The sequence below is a fragment of the Brachyhypopomus gauderio genome, unplaced genomic scaffold (genome assembly GCF_052324685.1).
Source record: "Brachyhypopomus gauderio isolate BG-103 unplaced genomic scaffold, BGAUD_0.2 sc188, whole genome shotgun sequence".
In the NCBI taxonomy this organism is placed as follows: Eukaryota; Metazoa; Chordata; class Actinopteri; order Gymnotiformes; family Hypopomidae; genus Brachyhypopomus; species Brachyhypopomus gauderio.
Window position 1 is genome coordinate 225,962 of NW_027507009.1, and position 21,539 is coordinate 247,500.

General features: G+C 46.1%; 3 protein-coding genes across 10 annotated transcripts in view; 1 reads left to right on the forward strand and 2 right to left on the reverse strand.

Moving 5' to 3' along the window:
- The window catches only part of LOC143502069 (RAS guanyl-releasing protein 2-like), a 44,825-nt gene extending 39,393 nt beyond the window's left edge, over positions 1–5,432 (reverse strand). Inside the window, exons 1-2 of one of the 3 annotated variants that reach the window (XM_076995253.1) lie at positions 5,041–5,432; positions 1,083–1,179 (exon numbers count right to left, since the gene is read on the reverse strand). The gene's annotated coding sequence lies outside the window, so the exon portion shown is untranslated. The remainder of the gene's footprint in view (positions 1–1,082; positions 1,180–5,040) is intronic. The other 2 variants (XR_013127074.1, XM_076995252.1) reach the window with 2 other exon arrangements.
- A 1,261-nt stretch (positions 5,433–6,693) lies between these two features.
- Positions 6,694–19,944, forward strand: LOC143502067 (equilibrative nucleoside transporter 2-like). 6 transcript variants are annotated; one of them, XM_076995245.1, is made up of 14 exons: positions 6,739–6,894; positions 9,157–9,238; positions 10,941–10,991; positions 11,301–11,382; positions 11,969–12,114; positions 12,311–12,450; positions 12,616–12,750; positions 12,932–13,029; positions 13,949–14,027; positions 15,122–15,294; positions 15,467–15,569; positions 16,716–16,801; positions 16,893–17,092; positions 17,194–19,944. In XM_076995245.1, exons 3-14 carry the CDS (start codon positions 10,957–10,959, stop codon positions 17,303–17,305), a joined length of 1,389 nt encoding a protein of 462 aa, XP_076851360.1. In that variant the 5' UTR covers positions 6,739–6,894; positions 9,157–9,238; positions 10,941–10,956; the 3' UTR covers positions 17,306–19,944. The 6 variants fall into 6 exon arrangements, 5 of the variants coding, with proteins under 5 accessions (XP_076851365.1, XP_076851360.1, XP_076851363.1 ...); XR_013127073.1 differs by lacking the exon at positions 9,157–9,238 and having other exon boundaries at positions 6,741–6,894; positions 17,194–18,427; positions 18,526–19,944; XM_076995246.1 differs by lacking the exon at positions 6,739–6,894 and adding an exon at positions 8,306–8,522.
- A 117-nt stretch (positions 19,945–20,061) lies between these two features.
- LOC143502066 (multiple PDZ domain protein-like) overlaps positions 20,062–21,539 on the reverse strand; it is a 27,349-nt gene continuing 25,871 nt past the window's right edge. Inside the window, exon 32 of the mRNA XM_076995244.1 lies at positions 20,062–21,362. Within this exon, the coding sequence (XP_076851359.1) occupies positions 21,216–21,362 (147 nt within the window). The 3' untranslated portion in view covers positions 20,062–21,215. The remainder of the gene's footprint in view (positions 21,363–21,539) is intronic.

A 21,539-nucleotide genomic window follows, 5' to 3' on the forward strand; every position in this document is an offset into this window, starting at 1 on the left:
ATAATCGTGTTTAATACCTGCTCGGGGACGAAAGCCAAACATTAGTCTTATGACAACGTCAAACATTTCCTGTAACCAAATTAAGAAAAACTCCCACCTTCAAATAAACAAACACATGCAGTAAACCTAAAAATAAATGTGTTTTTACACAAAGACATCGTTGGTCTGTAAAATGTGTCTGTGGGCTGTGAGATACTGTAAAGATACTGTAAAGATACACCAGCTCACAGCAGGAAGGAATTCTGGGACATCTGCTTGCCCTTGTTACAACGCGACCAGATGATTATTTAAACCCAGGACATTATAACCATTCATTCAGCAGCTGCCTAAAGAGCTTATTATGTGAAAATGAATGTAATTATGGAAAACTAAATTGTCAGGAAGGGATTTTAAATGCTTCTATCAGAATCAGAGAACAGAAAGAACAGAGTGTGCAGAGCACAGGTAGTGTGTGTGTGTGTGTGTGTGTGTGTGTGTGTGTGTGTGTGTGTGTGTGTGTGTGTGTGTGTGTGTGTGCCTTCTGTTCCTTCAGCTACAACTGGCTGCTTTTGATGGTAGCTATTTTAATCTTGCGGCAGTGTGTTTGCGTTTGTGCGCATGTGTGTGTGTGTGTGTGTGTGTGCGTGTGTGTGTGTGTGTGTGTGTATGGGGGCTTCCTATGCCTGGCTTTCTCTGCAGTATCTTAGGGACACAGAGGAGCTGGCATACCCAGATTATACCTACCCTCTGGAGGAGGGGATTGCTTCATCATGCATATTCCGAGAGGGATGTGTGTGTGTGTGTGTGTGTGTGTGTGTGTGTGTGTGTGTGTGTGCGCGCATGTCATGTCCTCTTTTTTTATTTATTTCATTTAATTGTTTCTACCAGGTGGATATTTCCTGTTCGCCTGCTGCTCCAATGAAAACGTGAACAAAAGAAGAAAGAGGACATAACAAATCCCAGAAGTGTGTGTGTGTGTGTGTGTGTGTGTGTGTGTGTGTGTGTGTGTGTGTGTGTGTGTGTGTGTGTGTGTGTGTGTGTGTGTGTGTGTGTGTGTGTGTGTGTGTGTGTGTGTGTGTTAGGGTTATGCTGTGACCTCTCACATGTCTGACTGATGTCACACAGAGAATGAACGTCTGAGAGGTGGTGGTGATCTTCCACACACAGCCAACATCATCACCTTCCTGCAGAGGAGCACAACTGGGAGGTGTGCAGAGAGAGGAGGAGACAGTGGAGACAGGTGTGGGGGAGACAGGTGTGGGGGAGACAGGTGTGTAGGTAAGACAGGTGTGTGGGAGATAGGTGTGTGAGGCAGGTGTAGAGGGAGGTGTAGAGACAGGTGAACAGACAGGTGAACAGACAGGTGAACAGACAGGTGAACAGACAGGTTGAGAATACTGCTTGGCTTGGCTGAACTGGTAAGCTGGTAAACTGTAGGCTGGACACAGCTCACTGAGGCTCCAATACCAGCCTGTCATACTTGTACAGTTATAAGTAACTAACAGGCCTGTCATACGTTTCATGACACCTTCCCTTTTATTTCCTCTGATCTCTGATCATTAAATTCAAAGATATTATATGTAGCCACAAACGTGGACCTAAACAACAACTCAAACAGCACTGGTGGCCCACACAGGTCCTGGTTCTGGCGTGAAAACACAGCCCCTCCCTGCTCAGAGCTGACAAAGAGCTCTCAGACACCACAACACATCTAGTTAATACAGGTCTAACATCTGTACTAAGATTAGACTAATGACCAGCTCAAATGTCCCAGTCTGGAACACCTTCATTCACACAGATAATGTTACTCTTTCACGTTTCCCAGAATCCAGAATGCACACGTATCGTACTGTAATGTTTTCCCTGATATAAAATGACTACATCTCTCTGTAACGTGTTCACTGCTCTGAAACGCACACACGTCTCTCTGTAATGTGTCTAGTAGTCTGAAACACACACACGTCTCTCTGTAATGTGTTTAATGCTCTGAAACACACATACATCTCTGTAACGTGTCCACTGCTCTGAAATGCACATGTCTCTCTGTAATGTGTTCACTGCTCTGAAACGCACACACGTCTCTCTGTAATGTGTCTAGTAGTCTGAAACACACACACGTCTCTCTGTAATGTGTCTAGTAGTCTGAAACACACACACGTCTCTCTGTAATGTGTCTAGTAGTCTGAAACACACACACGTCTCTCTGTAATGTGTCTAGTAGTCTGAAACACACACATGTCTCTCTGTAATGTGTCTAGTAGTCTGAAACACACACACGTCTCTCTGTAATGTGTCTAGTAGTCTGAAACACACACGCGTCTCTCTGTAATGTGTCTAGTAGTCTGAAACACACACGTCTCTCTGTAATGTGTCTAGTAGTCTGAAACACACACGTCTCTCTGTAATGTGTCTAGTAGTCTGAAACACACACACGTCTCTCTGTAATGTGTCTAGTAGTCTGAAACACACACACGCGTCTCTCTGTAATGTGTCTAGTAGTCTGAAACACACGCGTCTCTCTGTAATGTGTCTAGTAGTCTGAAACACACACGTCTCTCTGTAATGTGTCTAGTAGTCTGAAACACACACGTCTCTCTGTAATGTGTCTAGTAGTCTGAAACACACACGTCTCTCTGTAATGTGTCTAGTAGTCTGAAACACACACACGCGTCTCTCTGTAATGTGTTCCCTACACTCAACAGTCCAGCTAGCACCATCCTGTTTACTAGCCTTTTCAACACATGCCTTGAAAAGCGAATAGGTCAAGCAAGCTTCCTGTGGTCTTTCCTGTGATGGTGTGAGAGAATGAAGTGTGTGTGTTGCAGGACACAGGAGGACAGAATTTCACACTCAGCCCAAGAAAGACCTACAGCTTCATATCTCTCTCTATCTCTCTCTCTCTCTCTCTCTCTCTCTCTCTCTCTAACACACACACACACACACACATAATGTTAATGTTCTGTCCTGTAGTGTTATATTGTGCTGTTGTCCTATAGTGTTACACTGTGCTATATGGTCCTGCATTCCCGTGTTTGTACTAAGAGTAAAGAGTAAAGGTGGTGTCAGGCTAAGGGTGGAGGTGCACTGCTACACGTCTTCTGTCCCTCAGCTGCTGTAACATGCTCATACCATGCTGGGTATCTTTCTTGTCCATCCTTTCCTTTCTTACTCCTTCGTCTGTCTCCATCTCTTCCTCTTCCTCTCTCCATCAACCCCCCTCCACGGTTGGAGCTCCTCTGTGATGCAGTACTATATAACGATCCTCAGTGCTCACACGGACTGTAGGTGCTCAATATGTCACACATTCTACACCAATCACAGCCTCCATCTGTGCTATGAAGGTCAGAGTAATCACCATCCTTTTTCAGTGGAGTGCGCCGTCTGTCTGACTGTCTGGCTAGCTGCCTGTCTGTCCGTCCGTCCGTCCGTCTGGCTGCCTGTCTGTCTGTCTGTCTGTCTGTCTGGCTGGCTGTCTCACTCTGTGCTGTTGGAATTGATTTTTCCTCCATGTACAGGCTACCTTTTTCACTGCTGAATCAAAGACGTTTGTTGGGCATGAATAAGTCATTTTAAAATAACAAACCCTAACTCCAGTTAAACAACACACCGAAGCCCTAAAGCTATGCGCCTTAATGTGGAACACCAGTGTAAGTTCAATTTAACAGATGTAAGAGACATCAGAAGTATGTGGGTGTGTATAGGTTCTTAATCCCATCATCACTTCAGTGATTTGGTATATATGTAATACAGCAAGCAGCTCTAGCTCAGAACATTATTACCACAGAACCAAAGATGTATGACACACATTGTTGCCTCACCCGACTCACACCTGGACCAACTCTCTGACAGTAGAAGTTGAGAAACAGGGGCTGTTCAACACATAGTGGTTTTAAACAGCAATTTGATCATCATTTGATCTCTGTGTTTGATCTCAGTCACAGTTGTGAGTGAGGTCAGAGGTCAGGATCAACTCCACCAAAAACCGTGACGATGTTCACGGCTCTAATGGAGAACGCCCGTCAGCATTAACAAACAGGGTTTGTCAAAACATCTCCTTACCAAACGCCCTTTCTTCAAACACTCAGGGGCAGCTGAGGCCAGGAGTGAGGCGTGAGGAAGTGATGCGGATGACATGACGGGCTTCCTACAGACAAAACATCACACAGCCACAGTATGGTGCAGCACATCTTTAGAAAAGGCCTGGGTGTCGAGCCGGGGTTAAGATTAGAAGAGGAAGTGAGTGTGTGTGTGTGTGTGTGTGTGTGTGTGTGAGAGAGAGAGAGAGAGAAAAGAACAGGGTGATGTTTAGGGTTGACCCCTCCATTTGCCTTTGGAGGCACCCGTGATCCACAGCGAGCGCCACACACACTGACCCAGGATCAGTGTGAGGGATGTGAGGAACACTGGCCTCTGCCAAAGCCCATGTTAGGGTCACGTTAGGGTCACGTTAGGGTCACGCTAGGGTTTTGGCTCCACACAGAGATGCTACATCAGGACATTGGTGGAGAAACACCACGGAGCAGATCAGCACCGCGTCTGTCAGGTGTGTGTTTTGTGTGTGTGTGTGTGTGTGTGTGTGTTCTCTGAGATCTCATTTCACGCACTGTGGAAGCCGTAAACTGCAAGAAAAACTGCTTTGTCTTCACTAAAGCCAACCTTGCAACGGAAGGCACTGTTCCCGTGCCATGCGTCAGAAACACCGCAGCAGCGTGTAAGCGCACGTGCAACCGACGCTCTCTCGCGCTCCTCTTTCTTAACCTAACGCGCAGGTCACAGGGAAGAGACTCCGTTCGTTCCGACGGCGTTTCTACTGTACATGCACTGGACCATAACGTTACATAAAAGAATGCAAATAACGATCAACGTTAAGCTAAAGTAACGTCGTGCACCCAACTCGTAATTGCGACGCACTGAGGCTCAATGCATGAGTGTCCAGCCCGTCTCGAGGTGAGATTTATTAAAGATATGGCTGCTTTCTAGAAAACATGCATTGATTGAAGCCATGCAATTAAGACTTCACCAAGACAGAGACGCTTAGAGGCGCAGCCGTCTGTTTCTTACCTTGGAAGTTTGCACCAGCCAGTAAAGCGCAGTGCAAGGTCCGCGTTCACCTCGACGAGCCCGCTATGAAGGTGCGAGAAGTTCAGACCTCCTCCCCTCGCGCGCCGTGCCTCGCGCCTCGCCGCCGAGCTACAAGTGGCGTCTCCAGAGCGCGTGCGGAGTTTCCAAACGCCCCTGCGTGCGGATGTAATTCTCACGCGCGTCCTCTCGCGCCAGGCGGTGCGCGTGTACCGGGGGACCGACAGAGCGCTGCTGCCCTCTCGGTGTCTGCACGTGTCAACACTCAACACTAGTGCACACTCAACACTACTGCACACTCAACACTAGTGCGGGCGCTTTGTCCCCCCGCAGTGTCGCGGTCTGGCAGTCTCCGACGTCTGGTGTGTGTGTGTGTGTGTGTGTGTGTGTGTGTGTGTGTGTGGGTACATACATACTCAGGCATGTACCAACAAGGCGCGCGGCAACGTTACACATGCAGTCTGCAGTGCTTTACACCGGCTGCGATCGACAGGGGGAAACAGATGTGTGTGTTATTGTTGTTGTTATTATTATTAGTATTATTATTATGATTATTATTGATTAGTAGCGGATGCGAGTATGAGGAAAGTAAAACCGACAGACAACGGCGCCAAAAAGCTGTTTCGATATGTGAGAGCGTTTGAGCCCACATCCTGAAACTAGCAGCACTAACAATTGGAGTGTAGTTATGTAACCTTCACTAACATCAGCTCAACACATCACTCTTAGTGCCCTTAGAGGACAGAGCACACGTGCTTTTAAAAACACACCATAAAACATACTGGAAATGTACTCAAAATGCATGGTTTTATTTCGGTATGTATTAACTGATGTTCAAGCTGCAGGCTGTTGTGCTGGATGAGGTGTCGTGACAGGTGGGTCCAGGTGACGGTGTGATGCTCTCGTGAAGGCGGGTGGCGCATCGCAGGGATGAGAATTGAATGCGTTGTTTTTCGGAACTCTGAAACTTTTCACCTGTCCTCATCTAGTTGAGCCCACCAGCAGTTGGAATTCACATGCACACTGTTCACACTCACATCCTACATCTAGCCCGTCATTGTATAAATTAAGCTTTACATTGCCAGAAAAAACAAAACTTAGTTGAACTGGGCGGGAGAAGGATAAAAAGAAAAGAGAAAAAACTGTTCATTCCCCCCACAAGATGGCGCTGTTGTTCCGTCCACCAATAGCGCATCTACAGTCTCCGTCATCTTCACACTAGAATAGAGTCCACAGTTTTGTGCATATTTATAGACACCATAGTTTGCATAAGATTTTCACGAAATAATGCACGAAAAGTCTCGAGTGTGGCCAGACTCCAAGACCCGCAGGCTCCAGCACAGGCGACCAGTACCACCCCGGACCACTAGGGGGTCTGGATATGCAGATCTCCAGTCTCCTCCTCCCGTAGTTGCCAGGTTCGCGGTTTTCACACCAAATTGGGCTTGTTTGAAAATCCAGCAGCGGGTAAAAATTCTGGAGTCGCGGGGTGCGGTTCTTTGGGCTACTTTTGAGTTGGGCTACCACGGGAGTTACAAGTGAACACTAAGAATCGATCGCGATATAATACTTAATTTGTCTCCATTTTACACTCGCCACCCCCCCTCAACAACTTTGGGCTTTGGGCTAGTTCAGGCTGCTGAAGGGCGGGTTTTACACGGACTTTGTGCGGGATATTTTTGTAGAACCTGGCAACCCTGCCTCCTTCTCCTCTTCCTCTATCCTGGAGCTCAGAACCAGAGAGCGACATGGCGTTTCTCCACTCCACGTGCAACACCCGCCAGTTCCTCTTTTACTGCTGAAGGAGGATGAACAACCCACGGTAGCTTTTTACAGGTAAGCGCGCATTTGCAACACGAACGCGCGGCGTGTTCACGGTAACGGCGCGTGCACACCGCGTGCTCCGTAAGGTGCGTATACACCGACCGGGTGTTCGGGGCGCCGTTTGGACCGGCGTGGTGGAGGTCAGCAGGGTCACACACACACACACACTACGGTGGTCAGCGAAACGGACCGTGTACTTAAGGACAGAGCTCGTGACTTTGCACGTGCGCATTGTTCTAGTAGGCTCCAGTTTATTACTGATGCTGCGTTCTAGTAGGCTCCAGTTTATTACTGATACTGCGTTCTAGTAGGCTCCAGTTTATTACTGATGCTGCAGTTCTCCGAGCGCGCGTGTTTGTGTGTGCGCATGTACGCGCGAGCGAGCAGCGCTCAGATACATCTGGTTTCTTCTGTCGCTTCTGCAGTCCGCCTCCTGACCCAGACCAAAGGTCCTGACCCAGACCAAAGGTCCTGACCTAAAGACAAAACGGCGAGAAGTGTGTGTGTGTGTGTGTGCGCGCGTGCGTGCTGAGTGGCATGCGTCATACTTCAGTTAGTCCAGACCTGATCCATCACGCTCAGGTAATAATTGAGTCATGAACTGCTTGTTGAGTTCATGTGCTAGACCAGTTATATTTGATGTTTCCAGTCTGGTTTCACCTGTCCCATCACACACACACACGCACTATATTTACAAAAGTATTCGCACACCTTCCTTGACTCGCATATGAGATTAAGATCTCATTCGTAGACAACAATCGGGTGTTTGGGGCGCTTAGACGCCGTTTGTACAGTTTGTTCTCCATCAGATTGCCAGATGGAGAAGCGTGATTCATCACTCCAGAGAACAGAGTCCACTGCTCTAGAGTCCAGTGGTGGCGTGATTTACACCACTGCACTGCACTTGGTGATGTATGGCTTGGATGCAGCTTCTCGACCATGGAAACCCATTCCATAAAGCTCTCTGTGCACTGTTTCAACTAATCTGAAGGCCACATGAAGTTTGGATGTCTGTAGTGATTGACTCTGTAGAAAGTTGCTGACCTCTTCACATGTGCTTCAGTATCTGCTGACCCCGGTCTGTCAGTTTACGTGGCCGACCACTTCATGGCTGAATTACTGACAGTTGACTGTGGAATATTTAGGAGTGAGGAAATTTCACTAGGTGTGACCTGCAATAGTTGCTGATTCGACTATAGTCGACTATACCCCCTAGTCGACTATGAACGTCATAGTCGAATGTACCATTCTAACTGCATGGGGGTGCCCAAGAATGCAGCTAAGCATTAGTTGTTACATGAAATGTCTTTGTTTTCGTTATACATAGCCTTTTGTCAAATAAAATCATCACCTAATTTCTGTTAATAAATATTTTAAAATGATGTTTCCGCATTAACAATAGGCTTCTTCGTTACTACACAGTCATAAATCACACCCTGCAGTTGCACAATCCAAATCAGTGGAGCTGAACACGCTACAGGATAGTCAACATCTGCCGAGATTATAATGGCTAATAAAAAAAAAACTTCAAAAGTATTTTGAAAAAGATGAAGATGAATCAAACAAAGTAAAGTGCAAGTTATGTCATCAACGTCTTTCATGGCATACCATCAACCAACATGGCATACCATTTAAAACGGGTAAGATGAGAAAAAACAGTTCAGCCGTTTGTCGTTTCGGTCGTGTCGTCTCCTTTCATCTCGTCGTGTCTCGGCAAGTAGGCCTATAAACATGTTTTGTTGTTGTTTGCTTTTTAAACCCCGTTTTGCTGTTGTGTGGCAATTTTTTAAATATTTTCAGGCAGGCATATTTTATTTAAAATAAAAGCTGAATAAAGCCAATCTACCGTGTTTATTCATTTATCTGAGTGTTTTAAGTTTTTACTTTGAAGTGGAAAAAAGTCCTGAATGAGAACGGGATCCCGTTTAAGGTGCTCTAAATAATAAAAAAAAAAAACCCGGATTCGACTATTAGTCGACTAAAGGGAAAATCTGACGAATCGGATTCAACTATGAAAATCCTTAGTTGAACACACCTCTAAATTTCACAGTTATATATCACAGTTCCACGCTGGAATTCACTGAGCTCCTGAGAGCGACCCATTCTTTCACAAATGTTTGTAAAACAGCACGGCTTGGTGCTTAATTTAATAATTTTGTACACCTGTAGCCATGGAAGTGATTGGAACATCTGATTCCGATCATTTTGGATGGGTGAGCAAATACTTTTGGCAATGCAGTGTATTTTTCTGTGTGTTTGTGTGTGTGTGTTTAGGGGGGGCACTCCTGTTGCCAGTGGTAACTGCACTGTTTAAACACAACGCCAGATATAGACGACGTGCAGCCCTCTCTTTTACGTAAGCATTACCACGAGAAGCTAACGCTGCCGGCTTGAGGTTGAGGTTGTGTTCAGAATTGTTCTTTCTTTTCTTCTTCATCTGTAATGGACATACACAATATGACAAAGCTAATGTAATGGTCACTATGCAAATGTAATGTAAAACGTCACTATGCAAACTGGGTGGATAGCTTTTATTCGCACTCGTACTTTCTGTGCTGTTACTTTGAAGCCTGCATGAATTCTAGATACTTCCGTGCATTTCACAATCTTCCATGCATTATCGAAACCTTGATTTTATGTGGCAGGATGTTTGGTTGTGTGAAACCAAATCTCTGGGTTCCTGTCTCGTGCCAGCACACGGCTTGCACGTGGATCACACTCTGTTTGTGTAGTTTCTTCACGCCAGATTCAGCTGCGTGTCTGTGCTGAATCGCTCTCACGCCACTGCTAAAACCGCCTCACGCCACTGCTGAACTTCGAGTCGTTTCTCTCCAGTCTGGGTTGGTCTAGCCTGCTGGGATTGGCTGTGTGAGCTCTCTCCACCCTCTCCCTGGACACATGGAGATTTTTGCAGGATTTTGGAGCAAGAAATGTTAGCAGTTTACCAAGAAGTGCTATTCTAGGAACAACCTGCTCTCTGTTTGTAAGCCAAGTGTGTGAGCCAAGAGGCTCGAACTGTGAACCCACCATTTGGGTTCTGCTCACTGGGACGTGTATACTGGGACACACGGGCCTGGTCTAAAAGAACACAGATCCAGTCCCGTGACCTTCCAGGCAGGAGGACCACTAGGCTGGTTTCCCCGAGCTGGTTCACAGAACCCTTCCTAGTCTGACCTTCAAAACAGAAGACTGGTGCCATTCCCCCTGCAGCTGCCCGTGAGGGCCTCCAGGGGGCGCCAGGGTGACCGCAGATGTGTGGGACACCTGGCACAGTGGAAGCTTGTACCAGGTGACGGTGTCATTCCTCAGAGGCCCCGCCCCCTCACAAACCCCACCCACCCACATAACGCCATCTGTTAAGTCCTCCAGAGGCATCAGGGCTGTAACACCAGACTACCAAACGGGAAGGGATCCCACACACACACACACACACACACACTCAGCTGTCACTGTTTATATAGTGTTGTTTACATGCGGCTCTAGTTTATATCAGGCCTGTAGCGTGCTAAATGCTTTAAATATCTGCTCACGCCACCCTGTGAATACAGCAAGAACAGAAAAATAACACGTCAGTGTTCTCCTGTGGACGGTGAGTTCTTCTGTCACCTTTGCTGGACTGAATTGCAAGATAACGTGATAACCAGCCACTGTACTTGTGGTACTGATTAGAGATACTGACACTAGATCTGATATGGCAGTGTTACGGCACACATGGATAACTGCCTCAGAACATGGTCATACTGGGGTCTTGGTTGATTAGTGTGATGTCACTGTGATGACGACGTGTGGGTGTGTGTTTCTCGTGTTGTGCATAGCAGGGGTAATCTGTGTGCGGCTTCTGTGTGTGTGTGTGTGTGTGCTTTGCCTCTGGCGATGTGCTGAGTTTTCGGTTCTCAGGTCTGAGTGGCTGTGGGGGAGGGGTCGTTTAACACACACCTGTCTGTGTTTGAGAAGACCTGACAATACCTGCAGACTGGCCCCGCCTGCAGGTGAAGGTTACTAGAGTCCTGTGTGTGTGGAGTTGAGCGTTAACGGTGGTGTTTTTCTTCTGCTTCTAGGTCCCCGTGTGTGACGATGAAGCGCAATAAGGATGAAGAACCCACAGACCGGTGAGCTTTGTTCTGAGACTTGTGTGTTATCGTCAGGTGTTGACAAGACGAGCTGAACAAGATGTACAGGTCCTGGAGATGTTTTGTTCTGAGGATTGGGACCGGCGTGGATCGTTTTTGAGGTTTGGGATGGGCGGTGATCAGTTCTGAGCCTGCCGTGGCCCCTTGAGTAATGTAATGTAGCTTTCAGAGTTCTGTGAGTGGTTGGAGATTTTGGGCAGGATCCTTGCGAATCGAGAGGTTTTTGTGAAGCTGTGGTGTGGCGGTCCAGTCGTGGGTCCGGCCCCTAACCCTCCTCTTCCTCCACAGAGGCTACATTGTTGGAATCATCTTCTTCGTGCTTGGACTAGGGACGCTGCTACCATGGAATTTCTTCATGACCGCCTCAATGGTAATGTTGAAAAAGTTTAGAATGTGTGTATAACATGTTTATAACATTTACATTTATGGCATTTGGCAGACGCCCTTATCCAGAGCGACATTTTTATCTCATTTTTTATACAAGTGAGCAATTGAGGGTTAAGGGCCTTGCTCAGGGGCACCTCAGTCATGGCCTCAGGTCTGGGGATCGAACCCACGACCCTCCGGTCACAAGACCAGTTCCCTAACCACCAGGCCATGACTGCCCATAACGTATGTAGCAGGGATGGTGCAGAAGCACAGGGGTGTGTGTGTGTGTGTGTGTGTGTGTGTGTGTGTATGTGTGTGTGTGTGTGTGTGTGTGTGTGTGTGTGGGTCTCTACTTCACTCACACTGCTCCAGCCCTGCTGATCAGAGAATGTTGCATTTACCCCGGGGTGTGGGGTGGTAATACAGTTAATGAAGTTAATAGAGTTAATAGAGTTAATGAAGTTAATAGAGTTAAGATTCAGTTGCTATGTGCGTCAGAGGAGACTGGTGTGGGGGGTGTGAAAACGTACTGGGAGTTGAGCTGGTCATGGAAGTGTTAATGTAACTCCGTTGTGTGCTGGGCTCAGTATTTCAACAACAGGCTGAATGTGACGGAGTGGGTGAACGTCACAGCCGCCCCCAGGAAGGAGTACTACTTCAACAACTGGATGACTCTGCTATCCCAGCTGCCCCTTCTGCTCTTCACGCTCCTCAACTCCATCCTGTACCCACGGTGAGATGCCCTCTGACCTCTCTCTCTGGATCTCGTGTAGCCGTGACCCTGGTGACCTCTCTCTGGGTCTGTTGTAGCTGTGACCCCAGTGACCCCTCTCTCTCTCTCTCTCTCTCTCTCTCTCTCTCTCTCTCTCTCTCTCTCTCTCTCTCTCTCTCTCTCTCTCTCTCTCTCTCTCTCTCTCTGGGTCCTTCAGGATTTCGGAGAAGGTACGCATCGCCGGCAGCCTGGTCTTCATCCTACTGCTCTTCATCCTCACCGCCGCCCTGGTGATGGTTCCCATGGAGGAGGATCGCTTCTTCTCCGTCACCATGGCAACGATCTGGTTCATTAACTGTGAGTGGCCATTTATCATGGAATTCAGCCCCAGGTTAGTTGACATCCACCGTTGACATCCACCGGGCGAATTCCTTCAGTTTCAAGTGGGATTTAGATACTATTTCAGTCAAAATTCTTAAAAGATTAAAGCGTGTGTGTGTGTGTGTGTGTGTGTGTGTGTAGCGTTCGGGGCGGTGCTGCAGGGTAGTCTGTTTGGGCTGGTGGGGCTGTTACCCGTGCGCTACAGTGCTGTGTTCATGAGTGGACAGGGCCTCGCTGGGACCTTCGCTGCCGTAGCCATGCTGCTCGCTATAGCAAGTGAGTCTCACACACACACACACACACACACACACATGCATGCAGACACACACACACACACACACACACACACATGCATGCAGACACACACACACCATAATCATTTAATAGTATTGTTCTGTATACTAATACATACTGTGTGTGTGTGTGTGTGTGTGTGTGTGTGTGTGTGTTATATCAGGTGAGGTTGATGACAAAACTGCTGCCCTGGGATACTTCATCACTCCATGTGTGGGGACCCTCGTTACTCTGATCAGCTATCTGCTATTGCCCAAAATGGTGTGTGTGTGTGTGTGCGTGCGTGCACATAATGACAGTGTTGGTCATGTGTAGCGTGTGTATCAGTTACATAATGACAGTGTTGGTCCTGTGTAGCGTGTGTATCAGTTACATAATGACAGTGTTGGTCCTGTGTAGCGTGTGTATCAGTTACATAATGACAGTGTTGGTCCTGTGTAGCGTGTGTATCAGTTACATAATGACAGTGTTGGTCCTGTGTAGCGTGTGTATCAGTTACATAATGACAGTGTTGGTCCTGTGTAGCGTGTGTATCAGTTACATAATGACAGTGTTGGTCCTGTGTAGCGCGTGTATCAGTTACATAATGACAGTGTTGGTCCTGTGTAGCGTGTGTATCAGTTACATAATGACAGTGTTGGTCATGTGTAGCGTGTGTATCAGTTACATAATGACAGTGTTGGTCATGTGTAGCGTGTGTATCAGTTACATAATGACAGTGTTGGTCCTGTGTAGCGTGTGTATCAGTTACATAATGACAGTGTTGGTCCTGTGTAGCGTGTGTATCAGTTACATAATGACAGTGTTGGTCCTGTGTAGCGCGTGTATCAGTTACATAATGACAGTGTTGGTCCTGTGTAGCGCGTGTATCAGTTACATAATGACAGTGTTGGTCCTGTGTAGCGTGTGTATCAGTTACATAATGACAGTGTTGGTCATGTGTAGCGTGTGTATCAGTTACATAATGACAGTGTTGGTCATGTGTAGCGTGTGTATCAGTTACATAATGACAGTGTTGGTCCTGTGTAGCGTGTGTATCAGTTACATAATGACAGTGTTGGTCCTGTGTAGCGTGTGTATCAGTTACATAATGACAGTGTTGGTCCTGTGTAGCGTGTGTATCAGTTACATAATGACAGTGTTGGTCCTGTGTAAAGTGCAGCTCTTCTCTGTGTTACAGGAGTTTGCCAGGTTTTACCTGGACAAGACTAAGAAACAGAGGTATGAGCTGGAAACCACCAGCCAATTGCTGTCCAAAGGTACTGCGTAACACACACACACTTCACAGCCTTGTCCGTCTGCAGCAGGGAGCTCTGGGAGATGTTTTGTATTATTGCTGAGCAGCCAACATAGACACCATGTTAGTGTTACTTCTGCTGAATGGATCAAACCTGCAGTGTCTGGAGAAGGAAGGGCGTTGAACTTCCATCACCTTACGGTTCCCCTCCCACCGGAGTGTCGTACACACTCCCTGCCCTAAACTCCACAACACCGCCTCCTCAATATCAGCGGAATCAAGTTTGGAGCTGCTTGATAAGATCTTGAGAAGTGAGAACATGATGTCCAACGTGTCAACAAAGCGCTTTCCTGCACTCGGTTTAATCTTCTCCAGTCAGGGTTCGCTGGAAATCTGTCCTTAATCTGCGAAATCACCTCGCTGTATTTTAATCTCATCTGGTTCAAAGTCCTCCACTGTGTTCCTGTGAGACTATGTTCACAGTGACTGGATCAGGTCTCACACACGCACTCTGGACCCACACGCTTAACGTTACAGGCATCTCCATTAACAATGAAGCCCCATTTGTGAAGGGTCTTTAGGTTGGTGAATGCTAACACACTAAGGCCAGTGCCTTCACCTCAGTTCTGTGACGAGAAGAATCTGGCTTCATTAGAGCTCACCCACCCCGTGCTGGCCTCACGACACCTCTGAGATCTTGTGCTCTTCCGTAAGCTGGAGAAGATGACCGTTTCCTCTCAACAATCATCTGGACAGTGTCGTAAAACGCGGCTCTCTACTGTCTCAGGGCGCTTGTAGTGTTTTTTCAGTTCATTTTTATCTAGTATTTTTTTGTGTATCTGCACAAAAATCTATTGGAAAAAAATGTGGGACCGACTCAATCAAATTGTGCATTTACATATTTCCACCAATTAAAAAAGGAAATATTTATTTATCATTAGAAATCTTAATAATTGGTCCCTTCTCTCTTTCTCTCTCTCTCTTTCTTTCTCTCTCTCTCTCTGTCTCTCTCTCCCACTCTCTCTCTTTTTCTCACTCTCTTTCTCTCTCTCTCCCACCCACACACACACACACACACTCTCTCTCTCTCTCTCTCTCTCTCTCTCTCTCTCTCAGAGTGTTCTGATGGTGGCGGAGAGCTGAATGATCAGGCCAGTTGTTCTGTCGCTAACAGCAACCCCTGCAGTTTGTCCAGTGACCATGGTGACAGTTCTAGACAGGCCTTTGTCAGCCTGGAGGCTCCTGTCACCATGGAGACGAAGAGCTCAGTCCTGGAGGTGTTCAAGAAGGTGAAACCGTGGTCTCCTCACACACTCATTAAATACTGGGGGTTATGAGGATGATGTGTATTTACCCATCTCGTGTGTGTGTGTGTGTGTGTGTGTGTGTGTGTGTGTGTGTGTGTGTGTGTGTGTGTGTGTGTGTGTGTGTGTGTGTGTGTGTGTGTGTGTGTGTGTGTAGATCTGGGTCATGGCGTTTTGTGTGACCTTTGTCTTCACAGTCACACTCTCGGTGTTCCCAGCGGTTACGGTAGATGTGAAGACTGCTTACCAGGGAAAATGGGGTACAGTCAATACAGGCCTCACACACACACGCTCACACACACACACTTATAAATACACACACACTCACATGCTCATACATACACATACACCTTGCCCTGGTGATTGCTCAAGTACCTTCAATCACCAAAAACCAAACACACACATGCACACACTCCTCAGGGTTCGTACGATCATGAAAAACCTGGAAAAGTTATGGAATTTGAAAACAGCAATTTCCAGGCCTGGATAAGTTTTGGAAAAATAAAAATACTCAAATGTTTTGGAAAAGTCATGGAAATGTGACACAATAAATGTATGTTCTGATGACCGGAATAAAAAAAATATATATATATAATATAGCCATTTTTTTTCATTGTGCGGACCACTAACGTAACTTCACACGTTGGTTCACTGCGTTAGCGTCGGACTCCAAGCGGAGCTGTAGATTGTACTTTGATGACATGTAAATCAGCGTAATGCTGGTAAATGCCGATTCAACAATGGCTACTTCAGTTGGACAAATACAAGCTGTGGCTTGAGAAAGACAAGGACACGGGGCGTGCAAAATGTGCACTGTGTGGGTAACCAATTGGTTAATGACGGTGTTAGAGACTGAAAAGTCCGTCGTAAAGCAGCTTTCGTCGTTAATCGTGACCCTAGATTTACATACGCTTTAATCGTACATACAGTGTAGAAAAAACTAACAATGTTCTCGTGAGTGCGTACAGCGTGAGAAAGAGCGATCGCGTTGTCGAGATGGGCTGCGGTGGAGGCTGCGCTGCCTCAGCTTATCATACCCAACACACTACTACACTCCACTACACTCCACAACACTCCACTGTGCTGCCACTGCACCTCCGCGCACCGCGCAAAATAAAAAAAAGTCGGTCGTAACTCCGGTTTATATTGATATTGAAAATATGGTAAATATTTATTTTTTTCAATTAAACCACATGGCTTTATTAATTCATTAATTTATAATCTACTGTGGAATTTTGGCCTGGATTTTTTTCTTATTTTTCATGTCTACATATATGTATAGTCATTAACTTTTGCCTCAAAGTCATGGAAAAGTCATGGAAATTAATTGTCAAAAAAGTGTATGAACCCTGCCTCCTGCTCTCCCACGTGTAGTTTCATGTACCGTGTCTGTGGTTCTGTCCCAGAGCGATATTTCATCCCCGTGTGTTGCTTTCTGGTCTTCAACCTGATGGACTGGATCGGTCGGACGGTCACGTCTCTCGTGCAGTGGGTGAGTAGAAGCTGCTCGCAGTTCTCATCAGTGTGACGACGAACTCTCCTGCCCCCTATATGCCCCCTATCTGCCCCCCTATCTGCCCCAGCCTGGGAAGAAGAGCCGTGCGTTTCCGCTGCTGGTGGTGGCACGCGTGGTCTTCGTTCCTCTGCTGATGCTGTGTAACGTCCAGGACAGACACTTCCTCCCGGTCTTCTTCTCTCATGACATCATCTTCGTCATCATCATGATGGCGTTTTCCGTCTCCAGCGGCTATTTCGTCTGCTTGTCCATGTCGTACGCGCCGCAGTGAGTATGACACACACACACACACACACACACACACACACCATTATCAGTGGGAGTTATCATGTTCTGAAGTACCCCCCCCCCCCCCACCCCACCCCCAGGCTGGTTGCCCCTGGTGACGGGGAGACGGCTGGGGCCCTCATGACCTTCTTCCTGGCTCTGGGTCTGTCTGTGGGAGCCGCGCTCTCCTTCCTGCTGCGCGTCCTGGTGTAGCTCCGCCCACCTCCACCCCCCCAGTGCTGAATGTGGAGAAGCCCGGTCAGCGTAGCCCAGAGGGTCAGGCGACCCAGAGGGAGCTCAGGGACGAACGACCCCCCGTGGACGGAGGGTCACTGTTGCACCCACCCGGTGGCCATTTCAGTATTTAGTATAAATTATGTATGAAAAACGCCTAAAACACAAATCCTGAATTTTTATGTTTTTACAAACACTGAAAGCCGTCTCATTTTTACTTTATACAAAATAATATATAATAAGGAATGGCCTGTATTTAAATGCAAGTGCAATACTGCTAGTCTAGTGAAACCCAACTAAACTTTGAATTATACCACATTGGACGGCCAGAAGACTTTTCTGATGATTTAGTTTTTTCCTCAAACTGTTTTCAAAAAAACGTTTCCAAATGTTGAGTTGAATCGGACCTCATGGAGTATTTCGGTTTTGTTTGTTTGTTGTGCTCATCTCCTGTGAGTTGTCTCTCACTATGGCAACAGAACAATATCTATTACTGTAAAAATGAGAGAAAAATCTGGAAAGGGGTGCTGGTTCCAGCCTCTTCCTTATTAATCAAACCCAAACTACATTACCCATAAGCCCAATTACACTGCTATCACCCCACTCTATCACTTCTGACTTCTGTAAGGAAAAGGAAGCATTGTCTGGGCTCTTGGTTCATTGGTCACTTCTGAAACAGGAAGAAGACGACAAGGGTGTTTTCGTTATGTACGTGTTTGTTAAGTGTGTGTTCACCGGGTTATGAGACAGGACCTCTTCAACTGCTTGGTTTGCAGTTACTGGTTCAAATGAGGATCAAAAGGGATCAGTACACACACACACACACACACACACACACACACACACACACACACACATAGGACCAGTCGGATCTGAATGGTGGATATGAATCTGAGTGGTACATTTTTCGGTTCTTCTGTTTCCAGACCAAACAATACAGTTGTTGTTCTTGTCTGCAAACAGAAACGTTTTTATTTTCTTTGTCAAGTACGAGATGTTGGGACCAACTGAAGATTGATGACATTGTGATGGTGTGATTGTGGGGGTTAAAGGGAATATTGTGGAGGTTAAAGGGAATATTGTGATGGTGTAATTGTGGAGGTTAAAGGGAACATTGTGATTGTGGAGGTTTAAAGGGATTATTGTGATGGTGTGATTGTGTGGGCTAAAGGGAATATTGTGATGGTGTGATTGTGGAGGTTTAAAGGGAATATTGTGGAGGTTAAAGGGAATATTGTGATGGTGTGATTGTGGAGGTTAAAGGGAATATTGTGGAGGTTAAAGGGAATATTGTGATGGTGTGATTGTGTGGGCTAAAGGGAATATTGTGATGGTGTGATTGTGTGGGCTAAAGGGAATATTGTGATGGTGTGATTGTGTGGGCTAAAGGGATTATTGTGATGGTGTGATTGTGTGGGCTAAAGGGATTATTGTGATGGTGTGATTGTGTGGGCTAAAGGGAATATTGTGATGGTGTGATTGTGGAGGTTTAAAGGGAATATTGTGATGGTGTGATTGTGGAGGTTTAAAGGGAATATTGTGATGGTGTGATTGTGTGGGCTAAAGGGAATATTGTGATGGTGTGATTGTGGGGGTTAAAGGGAATATTGTGATGGTGTGATTGTGGAGGGAATATTGCATTTGCAGAATTAGCCCTTTGACTAAAACTGATAATTAAAACAGCTTTTTCACTCATACACACAGTGTGTGGTGTTCATCTTAATCGACACGCTTCGTTGGACAGATGTTAGAAATGAGTGTGTGTGGGTGTAGCACCTTTAACCACAACACCCAGCACCACCTCTGTATTGTTTACTGAAACTCTCACCCACCCGGTGTCTGCGGTCTGGTTCTGATGCGGTGTTTGCAGGCGACTGTAACTCACGTGGTTCGTTAGGGCTGGCGTCTCTGTGGGCTTTGAACAGATGACGGCGTGGTCCCCTGATCACTCATCTCTCCCTCCGTAAAATGATTTTAGCTATAGTGCTGTAATATTCTCAGGTACTAGGGTACTAGTGAACTAGGGTACTAGTAGTACTAGTAGAACTAGTAGAACCACTAGCGTGGTTTCAGGTGTATCTGCTCCACAGACCTAGACTATCGTAACTGTCCTTTGAACATAAACGTGGTACAAGCTTGTTTATTGTGTTTTTTACATTGTTGTGTGTACACATTGCTATGACAACTCCATTTGTCATCTTCGCTTATTTATTTATTTTTATCATTGTTTTGTTACTAAACATGGACCACCCACCCCTGTGTCATTCTGCCATGGACTGAGACACGTGAAAATGAAATAATCTACACAACCGAGGTTTACAGGTTTTAGTTGTGTGCACATAGGAAATAACAAGTCTGCCCCCTGGTGGAAGAGTCAGTATTGCAACAGGCTTCCCTGTATAGAGGTTCACAATACACCCGTGTTCATCAGTGCCATCAGTTTGGCTTTACTGTTGTTTTTTTGAAATGCTGTAATTCGAGGTTGTGATCGTGTGAATATGGACCACACACACACCTCCATCACCTTTCTTGAGGTAGAAAAGTTTTACGTATTTGTCAGAAGGGACCTTTTTTTTTTTCTTCATGTTTCTGTAAATAAAATGTTATGGTTTTGTTCATTCGTGTCTTGGTCATTTTTTATGATCTGTAAACAAACACACACATGCACAACTGAAGGTCAATTTAATGAATTTAGCTGCATAAAACCACCAGATATTAGAATGTATGTGTAGAAGAGTGAGTGTGTGTTGCAGTACACAAGGTTTCCTTTCTCTAAATGACAGATAAAGCACGGAGAAACTCTTCAGCCTGTATCCAGATCAGCAGTAAGGCATCACTAATATTTAATACACACTGACCAACCTGTTCCTTTCTTCTTAAAAACTGCATTTAAGATTGAGATGCATTTAACAGTTTCTTTCATAAATAATGTAAATTGCTATATAAACATTCATATATGTCCCATAAAGGCTCTGGTGGATATTCTGGTGTCTAGTAGTGGTAAGAACAGTGTTCTCTCCACAGTGAGTCCTGCGGTGTGTCTACAGGCGAGGCCAGAAGCTCTCGTGGTCATTATCTTCTGGATCGGAGGAAGTTGAAGGTTTTCCAGACTGACCCTCCAGTGCAGGAGGAGCCGTGTGTGTTGTTAAAGCTATTCTAACGCTAACTTCTGAAAATGTTCAACACTGAATAACATCTTGATCGGCGGTGATAATGGTCTCTAGATTAACAGATTAATTCAACAATGAATACCTCATTGAAGTTCATACACTGAATGAAGTTTGAGCAGGAGAAGATATGTCACCACCAGCTTCCCATAAATGTAGCTGGCCCAGAGCTGTCTGGGATTTGGGCATTATGGTGTAAAACGAGCAGTCTGTAACAGGAGTCTGTAACAGCAGTCTGTAACAGGAGTCTGTAACAGGAGTCTATGCCTTCTGTGTTTGTTCAATTCCTTTCTACCTACATTACAGATCCCAGCATGGAACAGACCAGGACAAAATCATGCAGACCATCATCATCATCATCATGTGAATGGAATTGTGACTGGGAGTGTGTGTGTGTGTTCCTTTAATGTAACAGAAAGAGCTTCATACCCTGCAAGAACACAACGAGGGCTACTTACAGCACACTAAGGAAGGGTGTGTGTATCTATTTATGAGCTCACACTAAGGGTGTGTGTGTTTATGAGCTCACACTACGGGTGTGTGTGGAGTGTGTGTCTATGAGGTCAAACTAAGGGTGTGTGTGTGTCTATGTGGTCACACTAAGGGTGAGTGTGTGTTTGTCTATGAGGTCACACTAAGGGTGCGTGTGTCTATGAGGTCACACTATGGGTGTGTGTGTCTATGATAACACAGTAAGTGTGTGTGTGTGTGTGTGTGTGTGTCTATGACAACACAGTAAGTGTGAGGGTTCCTTTGGTTTTCTTCAGAATGTTGACGGCCTCCTCGTGTGTTGCTCCATCTAAACTCTGCTCGTTAACAGCCACAATCTGGTCACCGCGTTTCAGACGCCCGTCATCCGCTGCAGCGCCCTACACACACACACACACACACAGAGTATCGTTTTAGGAAATTTATATATATATATTTTATATATATATATATTTAGATCCAGGGCAGGTAGAGTCTGGCCAAGTTGAGTTGTAACACACCACCACACCTCTTCACACACACCAGGTCCTGAACACAGCCCTCCTGCACTGAACGTG

What these genes read in the sequence shown, in the direction of transcription:
- LOC143502067 (XM_076995250.1), top strand. Translation starts at nt 10,957, where the DNA reads ATGAAGCGCAATAAGGATGAAGAACCCACAGACCG. An exon ending in TGCTTACCAGGGAAAATGGG is followed by an intron (nt 15,570 to 16,715) that starts GTACAGTCAATA and finishes GTTCTGTCCCAG; the next exon opens with AGCGATATTTCATCCCCGTG. An exon ending in TCCATGTCGTACGCGCCGCA is followed by an intron (nt 17,093 to 17,193) that starts GTGAGTATGACA and finishes CCCCACCCCCAG; the next exon opens with GCTGGTTGCCCCTGGTGACG.